This window comes from Crocodylus porosus, unplaced genomic scaffold, assembly GCF_001723895.1.
Source record: "Crocodylus porosus isolate Cpor-Errol unplaced genomic scaffold, CroPor_comp1, whole genome shotgun sequence".
Taxonomy (NCBI): domain Eukaryota; kingdom Metazoa; phylum Chordata; order Crocodylia; family Crocodylidae; genus Crocodylus; species Crocodylus porosus.
The window spans coordinates 55,442,497-55,466,099 of record NW_017728943.1 but is presented as its reverse complement, the minus strand read 5'-3'; the positions used below and the strand labels follow the sequence as shown (position 1 = coordinate 55,466,099).

General features: G+C 39.0%; 1 protein-coding gene across 1 annotated transcript in view; it reads right to left on the bottom strand.

The window, feature by feature from the left end:
- The window catches only part of LRPPRC (leucine rich pentatricopeptide repeat containing), a 139,156-nt gene that overhangs the window by 4,384 nt on the left and 111,169 nt on the right, over nt 1-23,603 (bottom strand). Inside the window, exons 30-36 of the mRNA XM_019548566.1 lie at nt 19,405-19,531; nt 15,711-15,799; nt 12,264-12,468; nt 9,948-10,090; nt 9,665-9,780; nt 6,503-6,568; nt 5,004-5,088 (exon numbers count right to left, since the gene is read on the bottom strand). Of these exons, the coding sequence (XP_019404111.1) occupies nt 5,004-5,088; nt 6,503-6,568; nt 9,665-9,780; nt 9,948-10,090; nt 12,264-12,468; nt 15,711-15,799; nt 19,405-19,531 (831 nt within the window). The remainder of the gene's footprint in view (nt 1-5,003; nt 5,089-6,502; nt 6,569-9,664; nt 9,781-9,947; nt 10,091-12,263; nt 12,469-15,710; nt 15,800-19,404; nt 19,532-23,603) is intronic.

The window sequence follows — 23,603 nt, the reverse complement described above, 5'->3', positions numbered from 1 at the left end:
GCCTGCAGTAGGGAATGCCGGCCACGGGGTGAGGGGAAACTGGCCCCCCACCCACCCCGTGGCCGGTGCTCCCTGCTGCAGCTGCTCACAGCCTGTGCAGGGCTGTCTGGTGCAGGCACAGGCAGCTCCATGAGGGCTGTGAGCAGCTGCAGCACTTGCCACTAGGCACAGGGCAGGCGGTGGGGCCACTTCCCCTGTCCCACACATTCAGCTTTTCCCTGGACTCCTTCCCTGCCCAGGGTTCCCACCTTACCCCCTGAGGTTCCAGCGGGGGGCAGCCATGTGCTGCCAGGCCAGAAGCCCCAGCTGGAGCTTCCAGCTGAGGGGGGCGGGGCCAGGCGGGCCCTGCTGTTGCGGGAGCCCACCAGGCTTCCCCTGGGTTCTACTGCCCTGTCATTTTTGACAGGACCAAGGGCAGATAAATATTAATTTTCTAAATTTTTTAAGGGCCCCATGGGCTGGATCTGGCCTGCAGGCTGTATTTTGCACACCCCTGGAGTAGCTGCTGCCAACCATGGAGCCCAGGCTGCTTGCAGCAGGGCTTGGAGCCTCCTACCTGCCTGTTGGGAGCAGCCTGGGCTCTGTGGCTGGCAGCAGCTACCCAGAGCTGGGGCTGGCGGTCACGTGCAGGGCAAAATGGCCTCACATTCCATGCTCAGCATGTGTGCCAGGGGTTGCTGACACCTGGAATAGAACCATGGATAAGAGGCCTGTGCGAATAAGGAAGTATTTGATTCAGATTCAGCCAATCTGGAGATTCAGATCACTGTCCCAAATCAATTCAGCTGAATCGGCTTTGGAAGATTCAGCGCTGATTTGGAGAGATTCAGTCAGATTGGCTGGGGAGAGGCAGGCACAGCTCCAGGTCCTCTGGCTGCCTGCCTCTTCCTGGGAAAGGGGAGCCACAGGAGAAGCCCCCATGGCTGCCCTACCCATCCCCATCCCCTGCCCGGTCCCAGCCTAGTCCTGGCATTTAAAAAAAGCCCCACATTCACCAAGTGCAGGAGCAGCAATTGGGGTCTTTGGGTGCTCGTGGCAGAGCCTCCCTGTGCAGTGCAGGGTAGGTAGCATAGATCCCCTGTCCCCACCTGGCACCCACGCGGCAGCTGCCCCATGGTGCAGATGCAGCATGACTTGGCAGGGCATCGTATGCTGCCTGGGAGCTGGGGCTGAGTGCTGCCAGGCTCTGACTGACACATGGAGCCACCCCAGGTCCCAGACAGGGCATGGTGCCCTGATGACCCATGCTGCACCCATGCCATGGAGCAGCTGCCATGCAGGTGCAAAGTGGGGCGGGAGGGCGATCCCTGCTGCCCCATGCTGCACAGGGGGGGCTCAGCCATGAGTGCCCAGAAGTCCTAATCCCTGCTGCTAGAGCTGGTAAATATGGGGCTTTTTTTCCCCCTGCCCTCAAGCCCCACACTCATCAGCTGCAGCCATGGTGATTGGGTCCTCTGGGCACTCATGGCAGAGCTCCACAGCACAGCGTTGGGCAGCAGGGATCGCCCCCACTTCTTGGCACTCAGGTGTCAGCTGTCACATCATGCGGATACAGCACAGCTCAGCATGGCACTGTGTGCTGTCTGGGAACTGGGGCTGAGCAGTAGCAAGCTCTGGCTGACAGGTGGAGCCACCCAGCTCCCAGACAGCACGTGGTGCCCTGACAAGCCACGCTGCACCAGTGGGGTGGGGGTGGGAGTGGGGGTATCTGTGTCCGTCTGTGTGTGTGTGTTGTTGTGTGGGGAGGGCGCTCTGCCACGAGCCCTCAGAGGCCCTGATCCCCACTGCCAGAGCTGTTGAGTATAGGGCTTTAAAAAAAAGTGCTGGGATGCTGGGGCTAGGTGGTAGATGGGGCTGGGCAAGGCAGCCATGGGGGCTTCTCCCACGGCTCCTCTGGCTGTGCCTGGCTCTACCCCAGCAAGGTGAGCCATGGGGGCTATGCCCTGCTGTTGCTTGCCCAGCTGGCGGTGGAGGGGTGCAATGCAAGCGCAGCTCACTTTGGGTGGCAGCAGGGCATAACCCTGTTCCCAGCACTGCCGTGCCCGCATCAGCACTGGGAGTGGGGGCTCTGCCCTGCCTCTGCCTGCCAGTGGCAGTGCTGGGAAGCAGGGTCTATGCCCTGCTGCCGCTTGCCCCCTCTTGCCTGGACTGAGCCACACCCATAACCTGCCCCGGCTGAGCAAGTGGCACAGCAGGGCAAAATTCCCGCTCTCAGCGCTGCTGCGCCCGCATCCTGCACCCCCTGCCCTTCTCCCTGGCTGGGCAGCTTGTCCCAGACCTAATCCCTCTCTCCCCCACACCACTTTTCCCTCCCCCAACAGATTTACCAGCTGGAAGTAGCTGTGTCAGCTGCCTGTTCTCTATGGCCGAATCTCTGAACCAGCCAAATCTTTTCCAAAGCTTTTCCAAATTGGTTTGGATGCTTTGAATTGATTACGAACTTTTAATTAATCTCCCTATTTGATTTGGATTCAGAGATTTGGTCCCCAAATCAGGCCAGATCTCCTCCAAATCGAATCAGCTACTGAAGCTTCTCACAGCCCTAAAGTATACTCACTTTCTGATGCAAGTCAGTGTGGCAACAGGAACCAGAATTTTTGCTGAACTTAGTCCTTTCCAAAGGTACAGGCCCACCATAAAAAGATGCACACACACATGCAGACAGACACAAACTGCATTTGATATGTAGAATACATCTACAACTTAACCCTAGAAGAACCTCCATTAATGGTCAGTTGCAATAGTATGACTATCTTTGATAGGCCAGCCAGGCAGGAGTATCACTTCCATACACACTATACCTCTCACGCTACAGGTATGTTACTGAAAGCAGAACCTAGAACCTTTCAGAATTTCTGAATATAAGTATTAAGTGACCACAAAGTACGGGAGCCAGTTACATTAAGCCAGGGGTTGGTAACTTTTTTTGTTAGAGGACTAGAATGGCCCACCACAGTTTCCCTCTGTTGCCCAGTTGTGACAAGGTATAGGTGAAGTGCCTGGGTGTCCAGTCAGACGGCTATATGTTGCAAGCCTGACAAAGACAAGGACAAAAAGTGCAAATTTTTCTTCAGGCTTCATAGTTGAGTCCTTCCATCCTACCAACACAGCAAGTCCATTGTTAAGCCATTAGTATTCCTAAGACTGTTTGTTGAAAGGTCAATTGTTTAGGAGATCAAGATGTTTAGCTGGATATCAGATAATTTGCTTCCTTTATCTGTGTCAGGTTCTAGCCAACACATTTCTTAGAAATTTGAAACTCCATTCTTCTCCAGCTGCTGATAGGAGGGAGTTTTACTTTTCCCTCTAAACTGGGAGAGACATAAAACAGAGAAGAAAGAGGACAAGAATGGAATATATTTGCTATTCTGTTTTTCTGTCTGCCTCTTATTTTCTAGTTCTCCTCTATTTGGAATAAAATTAAAACCATTCTCGACTGTTTTGCTGTTATGCATAAGCTTTCAACAGCAGTGAAACTGTTCAGTCTGGTTATATTCATTGTGTGGCTGTGTGGGAGACTTGAGAGTAACAGAGAAAATGGAGTGGTCTCTGCAGGTTCAGAAATGTACTTGCAGGTGTACGTGAGCACTACAAAATTTTTTTTTTTTTTAAGGCTTGAATTCCCTCAAAATGTAGCGCTTAGGGCTCTATATTCACTATGAAAAAGCTTCCCACTCACACCTGGCAAGTGGATGAGTTTCTTCGTAAATGTGGGAGGCTACAAAACCTGCACAAAGTGATGGTTTAATGAAAGTATAACAGAAATTGTTAACTACTTCTCTCTCTAAAATAGAAGCATCTATTGTATAAAAAATAAGAGAGAAAGAGGCAGATCTAACACTCAGATTGTATTTAATGGACCACACCATTGAAATTCTGCTTGATAATGCTCTATTCTTGGAAGACAAGTAGTTTAAGGAATATTTTTGCCACGTGTGAGAATCCAGTCCTGGAGCAGGATCACATCTCTCAGACAAAAGGAATGAACGCCCCCTTACTTGTTCACAGCTGGAAATGTCTGTGATAATTTATACTCACTCTCCTTTCAGCATAGAAAACAATGCTTTCATGGGAAGCTGTGACCTATATTCCTGCCAAACTCTCTCAAAAACACTAGCCCTGGCACAAAACAGACTTGCCAACTATTTATCATGGTGCCTAATACCAAGGAAACTAGCACTTCTATATTTGTGCAATAAAAATTGCACTGGATGAAGAGGATTTTGCAAGACTTCCTGCAGATTGATGAAAAACTTGGATTTGGGCTCTAGCCACAGGGACTTCACGCCCTGGCATTTAAAAGTTCACTGATGCCGGAAAAAATTTAAACAGGTGGCTCAATTTTCAGGAGATGCTAAGCACTTGCGATTCTCTATCACCTTCAATAGTGTGAAGAGTTTTTCCAACACCTTGGAAAAAATCAGATTACTTAGCTAAGTACATAGTGAGGCACCCAGAAGCTTAACTTTAGCACCAACTTGCAAACATTTTAGAGTAATTATAATGTTCCCAAAGTTCACAGCATGCTAGCAATAGAACTAATGGGATTCACCTACAATTTTATAACTTGCAGTGACAGTATGACCCATTTGCAAAACCCTGGTTAGAAAGATTTGTAGAATGACTCTTTCTGCTCCTATGAAGCCACATAAGCATGCACACTATTTTACAGTAGCATCTATTCCTCCACAGAGGTTTTGGTTTATGGAGCCACTGGTTACTTTCTTCCAATCACCACATGGGCCACTGTCCTTGTAAAGGCGACTATTACAGTAGACAGAACCTCTGAATGCAGAATAAGCAAAAAACCCTTAGATGGGCTCCTCACTGTCATCTCAAACATGTCATGCCCTTAGATGGGCTCCTCAGTGTCATCTCTCTCCAACTTCCCTCCGGCACAGCAGAATTTTGCTGCCCCCAGTGTTTCGAGGTCTTCTGTGACATTTCGAAAGGCTTCAGAATTGGACTTTACTAAACCAACAACTCTGGATGCAATATATTACCATATTTGTCCATGAGTGAGTTGTATACAGTGTTCATTTCTAGGCTGTCACGAACCAGATCTAGAAGCCTTTCAATGCTCTTCGCCTAGGAAATTAAAGACAAAGTAAGCTGTATTGCTGCTTTAAATCTTAAAGAAAAGGGTCAGACTATTCTAACTCTGGCAACGATATTTCCATTATTTCTGAATCTTTCAGATACATTTTTTTTATAGGAGTGGATTTTCAACTAGATATAGATTAACTTTCTTTACAGCAAGAAAAAATGTGGGATATTTTCAAAAAAGGAGAGCTTAAAACAGATTTTTTGTTTCAGTTCTTTTGGTGTTTAAGTCAATGGGAGTGCTGTCAGACACTGATGGTGCCAGGATTATATCCCCACTTTTAAAAAATGCAGAGTTAATCAGCAACTTCTACTGGTTTAAGGGGGTCTATAGGTGAGTGCTAAAAGTGCTGCTACATGGATTTAGGAAATAGCCAATAACTAGAATTAAAAACAAACAAAATTATGTTATAAACCAAATAAAATCTTATATCCAAATACAATCAGTAGTCTCTTGTGTTAAACAACTTCGAATAATACTAAGAGCACTTATATAAAAAATGCACTTTTGAATAAACCCACATACCAGAAACTGAATTAATATATATATTACCCTTTGTACTCTCTGACCTAAAATATGAAGAAATTTCCATTTTCATTATCAGCAAATGTACCTATTTTACTTGTTATATAAATGCAGCCTGCTCTTGCTGCTTGTTTCCTGTAAAAAAGCTCCAACTTTAATTTTAATTTTTTTTAACTTTCATGTTTTTAATACTGGGGACATCTGAAATGATGGGGAATAGGTGTGCATGCTCAAAACAGCATATGCACAAAAGCGACGTTCCTCAATTTGAAATGTGTCCTTTAAAGGCAGACCTAACACATCATCTCATCGTGTGATGACTGGTATTGTAGCTAGCTTGTAATCTTACAGTGCAGCTAGCATAATAATATACTCAGGTTTTCAGAGTGAAAACGTGTCCACTGATAATAGTACAGAAAGCAGACTTGAACTGGGCTAAGCAGACATCACAATAAATGTGTGAATTTATAGAAACTAAAACACAATGAAAACAGAAGAACTGTTAAGCTAAACCGGATACGGAATTACAACCTTCTCTATTTCCTGTAAAATGCCATGCACATTAAAATACTCTATACAGCGAACTGGTCTCCTAGTGCAGTGCATTCTACAGATAAAAGTGTTTCTGAGTGTAAATGTTAAGGCTGTCAATACTGTACATAAAAGAACAATGTGTGTTTAACTGGAGTTTTAAACAATACAGGTGAGTAACACTATTATCACACTTTGGCTCAACTCACTTGCTGTTTGAGAAAGTTAAATTCTGCTGTACAAGTGCTATAAAGTCTAAATAGATCTGAAAATTACTATTGAGGGCCGATTAAATAAAGATATTGCTAATATATTTAATTATATGCAAGCAAATGATAATACCTCGTTTGTTCGATTAGTAACGAAAGCCATTAGTCTTTCCTTTTGTTCAGCTATTGCACCATACCTCTTTAAAAAAGAAAAAAAAAAGGAAAATTAAAATAGCAGCAATGAGAAAGTGCTTGATAAACACATTGGCTTAGGTGAACATTTCCAATTATAAAGGTTCACAATAAAAGAGTAATACATCATTACCTAGTAGTGAGGCCTAACAACTGACCATTAATTAGAAATACCTGAAAAATGAAAACAAGTACTTGCCACAGCAAGCTTTTGAAAATGCTGTCCTTGACATGGTAAGCATGAAGTTTGTTTAAAAGGAAAGAGGAAAAAATTAAACTAATGTTTCAACATCCCATAGAAATGAGGTTTAGGACTGCAGAAGAAAGAAAAAAAGAAATACTATTCCTCTCCAATTATACTGCCAAGCATTCACAAGTGAGCCAGGGATCATAAGGTTAATTATACATTTAATAAGGTGTCAGGGAGATAACTGCTCGTTTCTTTATAAAAATTAAAATGTACAAAGCAAGTTCTCTTTAAAGTATAATTACCTACACTTATGCATACAAAAGGACTGATTTCAATCTCTCTATTTTATAAAAGGCTTTCATTGCGACAGACAGCCAGGGCTTCAGAGAGAGACACAAAAGTTAAAAAAAAAGTTTGTGACAAACCAGATAAATCAGGTGTCTATCCCATTTTACTAACTACTGTAAAAACCAAACTTGCAAGACAATATTATAGTTTATCCTCATTATAGATAGAGCATAAAAGTATACTTTTTAAAATGCAGGCTCTAAGTTTTGCAAACATTCTGTCAACAGGGAGATGAACAGTAGGAACAAATACTTTGGGACGTAGGTATACCCACAAAACGAATGTTATAGTCAAAAACATTAGTTTGTACACCTGCTAACTAGAAATACTTAATTCTAGTGGGCTGATACACAGTGCAAAAGCATTCTGTGAAGGAACTTGCAATACTATTGCTACTGGTACCTGTCCTCACCTACTACCACTCCACGACCTCAAAGTTCTTTAAGGCTAGGTATAGGCATTCAAAAAACCAGCAGCGGACTCAATATAAGTTATGTGGTTTTCTGTAAGCCGTGTTGTTTAGATTGACAGCAAACAGAACACACATTAGCTCTCTGGTGCAGGGTGGCAATTCTTAGACTGGGTTCCACCACTTCTAAATCAGTCTGTGTGCGCCAAACTTCTGTTTGGTTACAAGTATAGGCCTGCCGTGTGTGCTGAACCTCTGTTCTGTTAGCAGTATAGACCGGTTTCCGAATACTGGTACTGGTAGAGGTATAATGTCTGTACCTGGCCCAGGCATTAAAATAAATAAATAAATAAATCAAAAATAAAAAAGATACATATATTAGTATTTTACAAAAGGAAAGGAAAAAAAGAAAATTATTTTTGTTATAAAGATATGGTACACCAAAAAACTGAAAAGGCTAGAAAAGAATGTTTAGGTAAACTTTTCCTATATCATATAATTTTCTTCCTTATAAAAACTACATGAAACTGTCTAAAAGGCATCAATGGCAGCACTGAAAAAACAAGAAGAATAAATAGTTTTACTAACATTATCTGACATTACAAGAAGGAAGAATCAGCATTTATGCTCTCTGATTACTCTGTACTTTTCATTTTTGAATGTCATAAGGATATTGCTCAATTTCTTTTTGCTGTGTATGAACTACATTACTTGAGGATTACTTGTGCAGATGCGTTTCAATCTCAGATATATTTTCCATTGACTTTCAAAAGACATTTATAATCACACACAAAGTAAAAAAATCTAAACTGACAATAACCAATTAGCAGTAAATGTTTTTAAATCCTACCTTCCCAAAAGCTAGCATTTTTCTGTTACATAACTTTTTTGTATTTTGGTTATTTCAAATACTTTAAAATAACGTTCAACTATAGTTCTGGCCATAATTTCTATCTGGGAATTTTAGGATTCTACCAATAATGAGACTTATTTTTAAGTACATAAAACTTGTCTTTGCACAACTCTGGTTCTGAGTTCATCAATTTCCCTGCGTAATCAGATAGAAATGCATGTAAAAAGTACAATAGTTCTTTTTTAAAAATGGCTCTATTCTAATACAGAATTCTGAATAATATACACAAACACTTCTTATGAGGAGAAGACTTTAAAGTTTATCACACACATTTGAAAAAATGCCCAGACATTAGTTATGCAAGTAATACAATACAAAAATGATACTCTATGCAAATAATATGCATAATTCTATAGTATCAGTCACAGAATCAATTTCACTGTTTTCCTTCCTGTTAAAATAACTAGATTTGGAATTTCATAAAAACCTCTGATGAATAAAGCAGAGGTTGTTCTTTCCTTGTATTGCTTAAAACACTTAAGAGCTTGTAAGTGAATATAGCACTATTTACTATCAGAAATTGGTAACAGGCCTCAATTTGACGCAGGGAGTCTACACAAACACAGCAATCTGCAGGATCACTGTGATTGTTTGACTGCCACCTGCTGGGAAGAGACTCCCTGTCTGAGGCTGTTTGTGTACACTGCCAGTGGCAGCTCTTATCACCCACAGTTCATTCTACATTTGGCTCAGCTTTATATTTAGCAGTGTTAAAATGGCATGAATGCAGTCGTCACATTCCTTGAAGATTGCTAATTTAGTTGAGACTTTGGGCCACAGGGACCTGCATTTGTCATTTAAAATGCCTCGGACACACAAGTGAATAGAAAGCAAATTCAGCCTTTAATGAGCCTTGAATACATTTGAAATGTTTGAGTAGTCAAATGTGATGGTGCACTTGAAAAGCAAACATTGCCCACTTTTTGCTTACTAACTCCAACACTAGAGATACGCAGTATTTAAAAAAGCACTGCAAAAACCAAAGTGAGAAATCAAAAGGAGGCTGTTTGCAAGGCATGACTGCTATGTAATTGACCACGTGTGAAAAAGATGAGATGGTCCCTTTTTCCCTGTTCTAGGAAATTTCACAATACAGAACAATAAACCATTACTTCCTTTGGTAACTGACATGCACTAAAGCCCCAGTGCACTCTGAACACTGCCCTTTAACATGTACCTATGTTTGACAATTTCTCAATATGAAAAGCTCTAAGAGCTACTATTTCTCTTAGTACACGATTACCTCTAGTAGAAACTTGGCATCATCCACTTTTTCTGCTTTTACATACTCCAGGAAGAGATCTGTGACAGGTCCATAGGCTCCAAACTGACTGGCCAGCCGGTCTGCCATAGTACTTACTACAGAATGACAGGTAAGGAAGGAATTCCTTTCATTAAAAATTCACTTTTACAAAATAAACTTCTGTGACATGATTTTGGTTGATTAAGGCAGGGTTTGTATGCATTAATTTTTAACTGTGATTCTATTTATCCATTAAATTCAAATACTACTATAATTAACTTACATTTGTCCAAAGCTGGCTGTAGTTCATTTTTCAATACAATTCTAAATACAGGATATATATTTATAGATGATAATGAATCAGCATTTTGCGATGCTGTGGTAAACAGAGACTCAATATGTTCCACTGCAGCATCAATGTTATTGCTAGGGGGAAAAAAAAAGTTGTATTGGTTTAGTTAGTAATGTTAAAACTCTAAAACCAGAAGCAGGTGCATAAATGTTTTATTTTTCTACATTAATATTACACATAGCAGCAATGTTAAAAGTACCTATGACTCCATTCATGCAGATACTGTAACACCACAAAGTGAAACAGATTTATGGCTGAATGAATAAAATCAGCAGTAACTGAATTTCTTTCTGCATTGAACTTTGACCTGTACAATGCCTAAGTAACTCTGACATGAATGCTGTTTTTTATTAAACAAAGATGACTGCTGGTTAGTTACTTAAAATGGGTCTGGAAACCTAAAAGGTAAAACTAGAACATTAAGGGATGGTATTTGAATAATTAATTCAGAAAACTCTAACGAGTATTTTTTAGAATATTAAATTATTTACCTGAATTTTTCATAGCCACCTTTTTAGATGCAAAAAATGATACTAGAAGTAACTGGTTTAATCCCTTTGTCTATACTCTACATTTATCTACCGTAAAGCACAACACAGCATGCATTAATGAAGTAACGCATGAACAACAGTACTCCTAAAAGTGCTGAGTCTATTTCCAGAGTTCCAAAAAAATTTAAATGACAAAACTTCTAACAGCCTAATCTAAAGATTCATTTAAGGTGTGGGTGTTGTTTTTTAAAATATGAGCTTAAAAAACTTTGTCAAGGACAGAAGAAATACAGCATGTTTCTGTATTTTAAAAATAACTGGAAAGAGTTTGAAACCCTTATCCCAAAATTTCTTTTCCAGTCTATAATATGCATTTAAAATATCCATAACTTGTGGCTTCTGGAACAATAAAGCCCTATTTAACAGAAACAGGTTAGTACTGAAAGAAGAGAGAGACAACAGAATCATAGAAAAGTAGGGCTGGAAGAGAACTCTGGAGGTCATCTAGTCTAACCCCCTGCCTGAGGCAGGAGCATCCCCATCCAAACCTTCCCATATAAATCCTTGTTTAAGGTATTACTAAAACTACAGAATCATCCCTGTAGCACAACTACAAGGGATAGCACCCTAACACGCTACAGGTAGAGGAGGGGGACAACAGTGGTGTGTCCAGCTGCTGTAAGGCTTGTTAAAATATGCTTGAGATCCATGATTTATGCTGTTGAAAAAGAAGCCTTTTCACACAGCCTAATATGTTAATACCACATTACTTGTAATAAAGAGGCGCACATGATGATATATCCTCATAGTTTGTATATACTGATTTATCCCATTTTTGCAAGCATTTAAAATTTAGACTAAATATATGGCATTTACACAGACATGTAGAAGAACATCCTGTTTGAGAGAAGGATGCAGCAAAACCCTGTTTCCCTGACTTCTCCCTTACACTTATACAAATTGTTATTTTACTTCACATATAAAACTGCTCAAATTCAAAGATTTCAAGACAACAGACTGTGGCATAGAGCTATAAATCTGAATTTAAGAATATGAACTTTGGAGACAATTCACATGATGGGAATTGTAGCTACATAAAATAGTAGCTAATATATTTTTATACTCTTCCTGAAGATTTTACATCAATGAAAAACAGGTCAATAGCAAAACTTAAAACAATTTATTTACATGCAACCCTGCTATTTTTATTACAATACCTGGAATGGCCAAACTAATATAATCTACAACTGGGACTGTACATGCCAATAAATTTGCCATTCATCTGCACATGTGCATTTGTGCAGGTGCATACATAAACTGCAAAATGCATACTACCTACAATGGGCAAGAGAGTTGTTGATTTATTCCCTAAGTCAGTATGCAGAATTCAAGGGTTTTTGGATCGATCCCTAACTGGAGCACTGTAGCACTATGCAAAACAGCTGAGACAAATCATGGCCATCTAAAATTACTTGATGAATTTAGACAGATAGAGCTGGATAAGTACACAGACTTTTTTTCCCAACCAGTTCTCAAAGTTCTCCCAACCAGTATCAATCCTCACTTATGTTTCTTTAAAGATCTCCAGCTTCCATTGTGCAAAAGAAACCTGAACAGCAGCCAATTTGGCCAGATTTCTAACATCCATTCAACTTCAATGAAGGGAAACAGCGTTTGTACTTCAGTGCGTACAACAGCAACAACATGCTTTCTCCCCCTGTAAGATTGGGATTATTTCTTTTATACAAGGACTTACTTCATGATGTGAGCTATTAAAGTGCTGTTGATGAAAAGCATAGGATGTAAAGAAAGTGAACCTGCCAGAGTTTTCACCATCTTCTCAACTGCATGTATGCTCTTCAGATCTCCTTTCCTAGCCAGAGTCTGAATGAGTACATAAATACTGCTTTGGGAAGGAAACACATTCTTTTGAAGGACTGATTCTAGAGTTTCTACAGCATCTAGTTGGGATGAAAATAGGAGAAAAAATTAAGATGTCAGTTTAGAAAAAGATCCTACTGCAATTTGTTTTTTAATAAAAGCATGTAAGGTTGATATTGTAGTAAAACCACAAATACACCCAAGCACACTAACTGCAGTCTCTCACTAAACCTGCTAAAGTTAAAATGTGTACATAAATAAAGAATAAAGACCCTGGGAACTTGTTTAGTAAAAATTCCTGACAAGATACCAACATAGTATTTTCTAGACATCAAATCCAAGGAAAACAACATTATAAATTAAGCATTATACCTATACAATTTTCAACCTGCTTTTCAAAAACAACTTGTAACCAGTCTTTGCTAGTACATGAACTTGCTTAACAGATATTGCATACCCTTGCAGAGATAATACGAAGAGCATCATAGGTGGGAACTTGCTTAAGTCCAAGAATCACATTTTTAACACGCTATACAAAGATTTATCAAATAAGACTATATAGATCAGCATACACAAGAGTGTAAAAAATGAAGCAGCCATCTCATAGTTATGAGTATAAACTGGACAGCTACTGCAACAGCTACCTAAAAATGATAGCAATTGACCACATCAACAGACGACTTTGAAAATCAAAATCTTTGGTCTTCAATAATAAATTAATAGTCAACTGCAAAAACAAATGAACCAACCCACCACCCTTGCACACATACATTCCAGCTATAGCCATTTTAATTTTTATAAACTATAAAGCTTGTCAATTTACATTACACATAAGAAAAATCATAATGATATGTCGCTCTGGTAAAAACCTCTCACTCCTTACCACCACAGGCAGGATTAGTCACAAATACCACCAAGGGGTAATACTTTTAATATAACAGGCACCCACTTGAACTGTGAAGCATTAACATTTAGGTCTACTGTACAGATAGTAGTCTTCCCACAACCCAAACACCATCTCTTGTAAAGGAAGGACAAACATACAGTGTTGTATGCCTAATCTCCACAGGAAGCCCTCTTCCCATTTCATTTTCCTTTTTGTTTGGAAAACCATAAACAAAGATTTAAGGGACAAGGTTCTTGAAACCTAAATTGAACTGCATGCTATTTTACATTTTGCCGCCTCCTTGCCAGCACTGCATAGTTCTTTAACTGATCAGATGTTGCTTTACTGACTTACTCAAATACAGGACATTATAGAAAGAGTCCAAAATTGCACAAATTTTGAAATGCTGCTACGTGACAACGTAAGTATTCTGTATGGAGATTCTGGTGACTAAGCCTAAAGAAACTTACTTACATTGACTGCATTTCTAATTTCAGGTCTTGGTTGAGTATTCAATATTCAGGAGTGCAGGCATGTGTACTCTCTCTCTTTAGAAACCCCCCGTGGTATTTTAATATCTTACCTTAACTCATAGTTTCATTTTCTCTACAACCTGCACTTGCACAAAAGGAAGCTCCTGTACTGTTTTTTAATCCAACATGACTTTGTTCTTACTAAAGGGTGCTGTTGCTAGAAGCAAATCATACATTTTAAGGCTCCCCCAAAGATACAAATATTTATTACAGATTCAGATGGCATTTTAAAAACAGAAAACGAAGGGTGGGAAGAGGTAAAGGAAGTAAAAGACTGATAAGAAGTAAAAGACCATGAGGTACACATAATTCTATTCATGAAATAGGTATTTACCAAATTTACTTTTATGTTTAAATTTTGAAACCATATCCAGAATGTAAATCAGATTGGAAATCTGCAACAGAAAATTCACAAAAAGAAATGACCTCTGCCGTCTGTGATCCATGAAAATTTTCAAGCGTATTCAAAGTGATCACCAACCCTGAAAGTTGTAACCAATGTACAATTGTTTAATGTAAATTATTGTTTTTTTCCAAGGCTGTACAAAAACAGTATTTTAAACTGGAAACTGCACCTAGCTTTCAGCAGCAGGATTACAAAAACGGAAGAATGAACAAAATTTAGTAACATGCCAGACTGAGAAATACAGAAGGCAATATTTGAAGACTTGGGTGACTACAGATGAAGAACTGTCAACAAATAGAAGTAGTACTAAAAGATGGGGAAGAGGATAAGTGCCATTTCAACATGTTGATTTTGAATTGATGATTGGACACCTGGAAGGAATGTCACAGAAAGTGTTACAAACGATACCAAATGAAAAATGATTTGAAAGCTAGTGGAAACCTTGTTATGAAATAACATATTTAAGTTACTGTAGAAGCATTTTAATATGGATGCTGTAACTTGGTTGTGTGGTAGAAAATGAATACACAATGGAATGAATAACACTAAGGATGGAATAGCAGGTGCAAATCTGAGTTTCCCAGCTTTTCAGATTAAAATAAAACAAGTCTTATTTAAATATCTGTTTGTATTTAGTTTGGGTGTTTTAGAATACTACTGAAACTACATACATATTTTCTATTAGCATCATACTAGTACTTCTTAGTAGCCATATGCTTAGAAAAACATTGACAAGCTTTAGATTTAGTTATTCTGTTTTGATGCATCAGCAACTTTCAGGTATCTGAATACCACAAAACTAAATGTGACAAACAATTAATACTGAAGATCTGAAAGTGGTACAGTGATTAAGTTGTCCACCATCTTGTTTCACTTGTGTGTCCTTCAGCCACCATTTTTGTTGTTATCTTATAAACGTTAAATTAAAAAGGAAAGAAAAACACAACGCATATTTTATTACTGTTGGTATTGTGAACTATTAAAAAGTATTTGATTAGGTTTTTAAATCAATATTATAATCATTTGGTGCACAATCATGCACATTTAACACTCAATTTAACTCATTTGGTATCTCATACAACCAACACAATATGCAAGAAGCAACTGCTGGGAATTGTTTCAGATGCTCTAAAGTATGTTAATTTCCAAAGCAAAATGACTTGTGCTGTGAATTTTAACGCACTTGAAAGCCTGTACTTTCTCTCGTTCTGGAGCACAAATTTTGCATGTCTGAAGAGCTGTGATTCATCTTAAGAAAACCCATCTTGTGTTAAATGGAATGGAAACTGGACTAAGTGGTCAAATGACAAGTACATTCATATTCAAGCTGTATTATAAATGCATGTACAGTAATTTACGTCTCTCAGCTACCACAAAAGGCTCTTGATAAGCAGGTAATTTGCTAAATGGACTCCTTTATCCAAGTATTCGAAGGGCGTTACAAGAAAAATCTGCAGAGGCATTAATGTGACGTAAAGGTCAAGCATTGTGACATACCTTTCAAATAATCCCGCCTAACTTGCGCTGTGATGAGGCGGCTGCTGGCAGTAGTGTTCAGCTTGAAGCTCTTGATGTGGGTCTCAGCGCTAAAAGAAGCAGACATTTAGAAAGGAATTACTGACATGCTTCTGATACGATAATAAATGGTTGAGCACCAAGGTGAAATTATAAAAACTACTGTTCGTATGTTAAAAATATTGCTGCAAAATATCGACCTGGAGACAGCTTTTGTGTTATCCTGTCAATGGTTATAGAAGGATAATTTTTTTTTTCATTCTGACAGATGACAAAGTTGGAAATGAGCAACAAAAGAAACAAAGTAAAAGATTTTTTTTAAACAATCGGTTTAGATTCTTGAATGCTGACATATTAGATGACTAAAATAACTGCATGCCCTGCATTGTTCTGTTGTATCCTAAGCTGGATACTTTTTCTCCTTTTTTCAACAGTCACCATAATTATAAAATGTAAAACTATTCTTTCAGCAATAAAAATGAAACATTTATTTTCAGCGCTGTATATTTTAAATATAAACTAAAGCATATTATGAACTAACACCATATCATTTGGTTGATTAATTTTCAGATTTCTGTCATCTAGATGTATACAGTTTTTAAACTGAACATACTAAATCATCTTCCTTTGCCATGTTAAAATTAAACTTCACCTATCAATTCTGCACCTCCTGTAATGCAAAAACTTCCTGTGTCTACAGTGAAAGAACTTTGCTTTAATAATATTGTTAAAGCTTTTCTGGAAAAGTAATGTGTATGCTTTCAGATAGACTAACCAGCAATCGCATCTATTTTTACAGAATGTCCTAATTCCTGATGAAATTTAGACACAGTTTTAATATATCAAGATAACTTTATAAAGGTTCATTTTTAGATTACCAAATCTCCACTAGTGAAAAAGGGACATTGCCATTTGCCATATCAGCAATCAAGATAAACCTCACTGATCATCTTGTGGCAAACAACTGAGCAGCCTACCTACTTGAACTTATGTGCTGAGCGGATTGGGAGGTAAGCAGGGTCATTGCTAAATTATTCTCATCAATCCCAAGAAAATCCTTCAGAGAGTACACAATATGACTATCCTCTCAGTCACTTACAGCCTCCAGGGTGCATAAATGCAGTCACTGGACTCAGGATTTTCTTTCTCTCCCAACCAATCCTCTTAATCCCTGCCTAAGCACCCATTGCTCAGTTCCGCTTTTTTCTTTGCCCCATCTGTCAAAGCCCTTAAGTCAACAATTCAAGCATGAGACAGTAAATTACATATAACAAAGGATTTACTTGCTTCAATCTTCCAATCTTTAGTGTGATTAAATATATGTTAGCCACTATTACAAAAACTAATCCCTCATTCCAATACTACTAAATTTCTAGTTTAAAATGCTTGGACTAAATACAGTAAAGGTATCTAAGATCATAAGTTTTGGGAGACAATAGGACTTGGATTTGACCAAGTCAGTAAAGTCCAGAACTTTTCCAGTCTCAAATCAGAATGCATCCAGAATACACACATTTTAAATGCAATATTCATTCTTTGTTATCCTGGACCAGATATACATTTAAATATATTATCTATCCTTTTCTGTAAGGAAAAAAAATGCTTATTATACTGCCTAGGCTACTACTAATACAAATCTTTTAAGGTTTTCTAAATATTATTTAAATTTCAAATTTGGTTTCAACCAGAGTACAAAAGAAAAAGATGTAGTCTAAACAAGTGACAGCAACTTTCATATCTTTTACTGTAAATATTAGGAGATGAACAAGTTTCAGGCCACTGCACACATTTAGGCTACCAAGAGCAATCTCTTTGTAAATGAGGTTGGTAAGACTGACTCCTACATACACTAAACTGTAAGCATACACAAATTTGCTTGTTCTTAACAGTACACACTACGTATTCCCTCAATCATTCTGTAGTTTATGCATTATCTAGGCATTTTTAAAGTACATTTGCTTGTATAGAATAGTTTTTACAGCCTGTATACTAAATTTATCAGGACTTAATCCTTGCATTAAAAATGCTTTGTCAAAAAAAACAAAAAGTTTAGAGCACTTGCAATAAAAAGCATCTAAGGCTTGTAAAGGAAGATAGCAAGAGTTAAGCAATAAGGCTTGTTACAGTGTGTCCATAGACAGTAGTTCTGTACTGCAGGCTGTTCTGAATTATGCTTCCTTGCTGTACTCACTTTTGAGGACTGATCAATAAGAACGGACTACATCCTATTCCCATTTTCCCATTTAACAGTTTGTTTCTAGTCATCGTTTTAAAAGTTGTGTAATTTTCAGTTTGATGATTATATATTCTGAGAATCTTTGATCAGTATTTGTGTAATTTCAATGGAGATGTGCCAATACATTTTTAATTATTATTTTAAATAGGAGACAGAAACACATATTTTGCAAGGTCTCATGACTCAGAAGTTTGCCAATTCCTTCCTGATTTTCTGATCTTTAAATAACCTCTGGTAATACATTTAGAATTTATAGCCTTTTCCTCCTAATTGCATGCTAAAAGAAATCAGCTAACATTTGGGCTGTTCTACCAGCCTCCAGTACAGAGTTTTAAACTCTCAAACTAATCTCTTTTTCTAGTAAGATATTGCTGGTGGGGTTTAAAGTGTACATTTTCAATTTAAAAATAATATATACATCTTTACATCTATAAAGTATTTCTGTTCTTTGCTGAACTTTGGACACAAGGTGAAATGGATTCCATTTCCTTTTCCTAACAGATCTTAACTGCTTTATACTTTTAAACAAGAGCTTAAATTTACCTTGATATATGGCATGCACAGATACAGTTACTATTGAAATGTTGTGTCAAACTGATTCAGAAACATTTTAATTGCGCTTCTTAATGTAGGAAGCTTAAATCTCTTAAGGTACAAACTAATTTTGTAAATTAATATACAAGTTAACTTCACGATGTTCTTTTAGATGCGTGTGCTGTGCTCTCCTTAGGATTCCTGTTGTAGCCAAAGAATGTAGTAGTGTCTGTTTTGAAGGTTTCAATTCTCCTTAATCCTTTTTTATGGCTAGTCATACTTAATTTAGGAGGTAAAATTTATTAGAATGAGTTAGCCTCCTACCCATTGTCAAAGAGAAATTTAAACTTGGGTCTCCTGACTACAAATTTACCTACAACAGGTTTGAACCAGATTTATTCAACGTTTACTCCCCAGCTATAAAGAGCAGTACCGGCCGCTGCTTGGGTTTCAAAAATCTGGCACTTTCAAACATCCAGCAGGTGCTCAGTCTCGAGCATGCTCGATTTATGAGGTTATACTGTATTATTAAAAGGTCTGGTTTCTTATAGCCCTTGCTGGCAGATGATACTGGGGCACAAAAGTTATATTCAGCAGTCAAAGGAAATGCTAACACATAACTTAAAGTTTACTTCCAACCCAACTAAGTCTGCAAAGACATGCTAGGGTACTAAAAAGCACTATAGTGTACTGAGAGACTCATCTACGGACTTCTGGAACCAGCCAGCCACAAGTAGTAGGTAATAATGGCTGACAATATGCACTACCCATAACTACAAAGATGCCTTTAGAGGTCCAATTTCTAACTGAATCAACCTCATTGTAACCTGTTTTCACGAGGAAGCTGAGACTTAACTGAAATAGATGGGAAGTTAAAAATAAATTAAAAATTAAAAACAAACTTACATGGTTTTCACTTTTATGGCCTCTTCAATGTCACCCAGAGACAGCAATGCCTTAAAAAGTGTGTTATAAACTACTAAGTTAAGTCCCATATTCTTCTCATCTGCTTCCAGGAGAAGAGCATATGCCTCTACAATGAGAATAAAAAACAACTGAGATGTCAGATTGCATTGAAATGGCATACAAACAGAATTCACTTCTTTTTTATTATTATTTACAGTGACTCCTTTCTAAATACCATTCTATTTTTCCTGTTCTTAAATCTTTTAGTCTAAAGCTATGTTTTAGAAAACTGTTGGTTTTGTCCAGGCTTGACTGAACGTTCCTCTTCCCGAAGCCAAAAAGCTTTCCCCCCTTATAAATTATGTACAGATGTTTCTTCCAATATTCATATAACTGGTTATGAGTAAGACAGAACTAATGATTTTAAAAGCAACACCTAATTCTGGGGTAGGTGCTTACAATGTTTGGCTTATGATCACAACAGAATTTTGCTAATATAGAAGGTGATTCCAATATTGGGAGATCAAATTATTTGGTTAAGACAAGATTTATACGAAAACATACAATTTACAAATATACAGATATTTAACAAATAAACTAGGCTGCATTTGTTTGACTGATTAACAGTTTTATTTCACACATTCACAATAACTGTCAGCGTATGAAAAGACATTACCAAAAAAGGTAACAACACTTTTCAGTCATTTATTTTCCTGAAACAAGATTGTGCAGCTGTAAACATCTATCTGAAACCGTATCCAGACTGTAATGTTTTCTAGAAAATGGTAAAGACCAACAGTGAATTTCAACATCTGGAACTCTGCAGCTGCAAATTTAACTTATAAAAAGATGAAGAGAGTATACCATAAAGTTTAAGCTATGGTAAGATAAAAAAACCCACCACAAAACTAATTCAACAGATGTTTAGAATTTCACTACAAACACAAATCTGACAATCGGTTTTGGCTCTCACTTTTAGAGGACATGAAAATAACTTTCATCCAATGCTTAAAAAAGAGAAGACAATGAATAATAATCTCTATAGCACATGTTAAGAAATTCTGTGTGAGCATTCCATTCCCAAAACTGCAAGTTCTAGCTGACCTCCCACAGTTTACATTTTTAAAAGTCTCAGTATATATAATCACATAAGAATGACTATTTTAGCAAGTAGGTAAATGTACCTGTTTACAACCTTGATCACTGCAAACATGCTTTCTATTTCAACTAAAGCATTATATAATTCTTCAAAATTTAAAATTAAAATTTTATCTTAAATACAGAATCATAGAAAGTTAGGTGTTGGAAGGGACCTCAGGAGGTCATCTAGTCTAACCCCCTGTTCAAGGTAGGACCATCCCCAATTAGATTATCCCAGCCAAGGTTTTGACTAGCCAGGTCTTAAAAACCTCTAAGGAAGGAGATTCTATCACCTCTCTGGATAACCTGTTCCAGTGTTTTACTATCATCTTAGTGAGAAAATTCTTTTTAATATCTTCCCTTGCTGCAATTTGAGACTATTATTCCTTGTTCTATCACCTGCCACCACTGAGAACAGTCTAGCTTCATCCTCTCTGGAATTACCCTTCAGGTAGTTGAAGGCTGTTATTAAATCCCCTCTCCATTGTATCTTCTCCAGACTAAATAAGCCCGGTTCCCTCAGCCTCTCCTCAGAAGTCATGTGCTCCAGCACCCTAACCATTTTTGCTGCCCTCTGCTGAACTCTAATTTTGTCCACATTCCTTCTGTAGTGGGGGACCCAAAACCAGACATTATACTCTAAATGCGGCCTCACCAGTGCCAAATACAGGGGAATAATCACTTCCCTTGATCTGCTGGCAATGCTCCCAGCTAATGCAGCCCAGTATGCTGTTAGCCTTCTTGGCAACAAGAGCATGCTGTTGACTTGTATTCAGCCTATTGTCCACTGTAATCACCAGGTCCTTTTCTGCAGAGCTGCTGCAGTCCTCAGCCTGTACTGCCAGAGGGGATTGTTCCATCTTGAGTGCAAGACTCTGCAATTCTCCTTCTTGAACTTTATAAGATTTCTTTTGGCCCAATCCTTCAATTTTTCGGGGTCCCGCTGAATCCTAGCCCTACCCTCCAGCATATCTACTACTCTCCCCAGTTTGGTATCATCTGTAAACTTGCTGGGAGTGCACTCCATCCCATCTTCCAGATTACTGGTGAAGATATTGAACAAAACTGGCCCTAAGCCTAACCTCTGGGGCACTCCACTTGATAATGACTACCAACTAGACATCAAGCCATTGATCACCACCCTTTGAGCCCTACTATCTAGCCACTTTTCTATTCATCTTACACTCCATTCATCTAACCTATACCTCCTTAGCTTGCATGTGAGAATGTTGTAGAAGATGGTATCAAAAGCCATCCTAAAGTCAAGTGTATCACATCCACAGAGCCAGTCATCTCATCATAGAAGGCAATCAGGTAGGTCAGGCATGACTTGCCCTTGGTGAATCTATGCTGACTGTTCCTAATCATCTTCTTTTCCTCCAAGTGCTTAGAAATGGATTCCTTGAGGGTCTGCTCCATGATTTTTCCAGGGACTTTGATGATGCTGACTGGTCTGTAGTTCCTCAGATCCTCCTCCCCTTTCTTAAAGATGGGAACTCTTACTACTTTATTTGCCCTTTTCTAGTTATTTAGGACATCTCCTAATCAACAAGAGTTTTCAAAGATAAGGACAAGCAGCTCTGCAATCACTTTGGCCAACTCCCTTACCACCCTTGGGTGCATCCCATCTGGCTCCACAAACTTGTGCACAATTCAGCTTTTCCAAATGGCCCCATACCTGTTCTTTCTCTACTGTCAGGTTCTCACCTCCTATTCAAACTGTGCTGCCAGGTGCAGCAGGTTGGGAGTTGACCTTGCCAGTGAAGGCTGAATTAAAAAATGCATTGAGCACTTCAGCCTTTTCTGCATCCTCTGTTGCTATGTTGCCTCTACCATTTAGTAGGGGAACCACACTTTCCCTGATCTTCTTGTTGCTGCCATACTTGTAGAAACCCTTCTTGTTACCCTTTACATCCCTTGGTAGCTGCAACTCCAACTGCATTTCGGCCATCCTGATTTCGTCTCTACATGTCCAAGTAATATTCTTATACCCCTCTCAAGGAGGAGTATGTATATATGAATGCAGATATAAAATAAAATATGATAGTAAAAAATACAGCAATCATGTGTGGGCCCTATGACTGATGCCAGAAGTTAGAATAAGTCATCATCACGCCCTAGGATTAATATTCCAATAAAGGAGAGAGAGAAAAGAGAGAGACATGCATGTGGTTTTGCAGTTCTAACACATCTTCTAACAGGTTTGATAGAATATGCTGCTTATCCCAATGCACTTAGCTCCTTCACTCACTTATGTGCCAAGCTTTGTTAGTCTCTTAAGGGAAATGTCTGCTAACATTTCAGCTATATAACATTTTTATATAAAGTTTTTAAAGTGTGAAGCTGGATCTAGTACCCTTAAACCAGTAGGCAACATTAGTTAACACTGTGGTAGGGAAAGCAGCAGCAGCAGGGCAAGTGGCAGGGAAAGCAGCGGTTGTAGGGGGCAGTGGCTTGACTCCTGCCCCTTGTTGCCCCCTCACCTTCCTTGTCCCCAGTGCATGACCCCCGCCACTCCTCCCCTACTGCCATTTACCCTATGCAGCAGTTCTGGCCTGGAGTGCAGAGCACGTGGTGGCTCTGGCCTGAGCCCTGGCCAGGCAGCAATAGTGACATCAGCTCTGACCCTGGTTCCAGCTGTCCACCCCTAGACCCACACAACTGCCTGATCCCTGACCCATGTCACTGGCCCTGGACCTGGGTCCACCACAGCAGCTGATGACTCCATGGCTGGCTCAGCTGGCAGCTCTGTCCCTATCCCAAGGCATGTGGTGTTTCAAGCAGGTGGACTGCTCTGGATGAGTACTCAAATCCAAGATGAGACTCTCCACACCTATAAATGGGGGGAACAACCTCAACTTGGATTCAAGTAAATATGGTACATGCAAGTTCAATTCTCACACTAAGGAACCACAAGAGGGGATGTTTACCATATTTAGTCAAATACAAAATGAGGTGTGTCCCCCCACCCATTGGCATGGGGAAAAAGCATCTCATACTATATTCACATACAAGGAAATCTCACTAAATACACTATCTATCATTAAACTGCTGCCAAG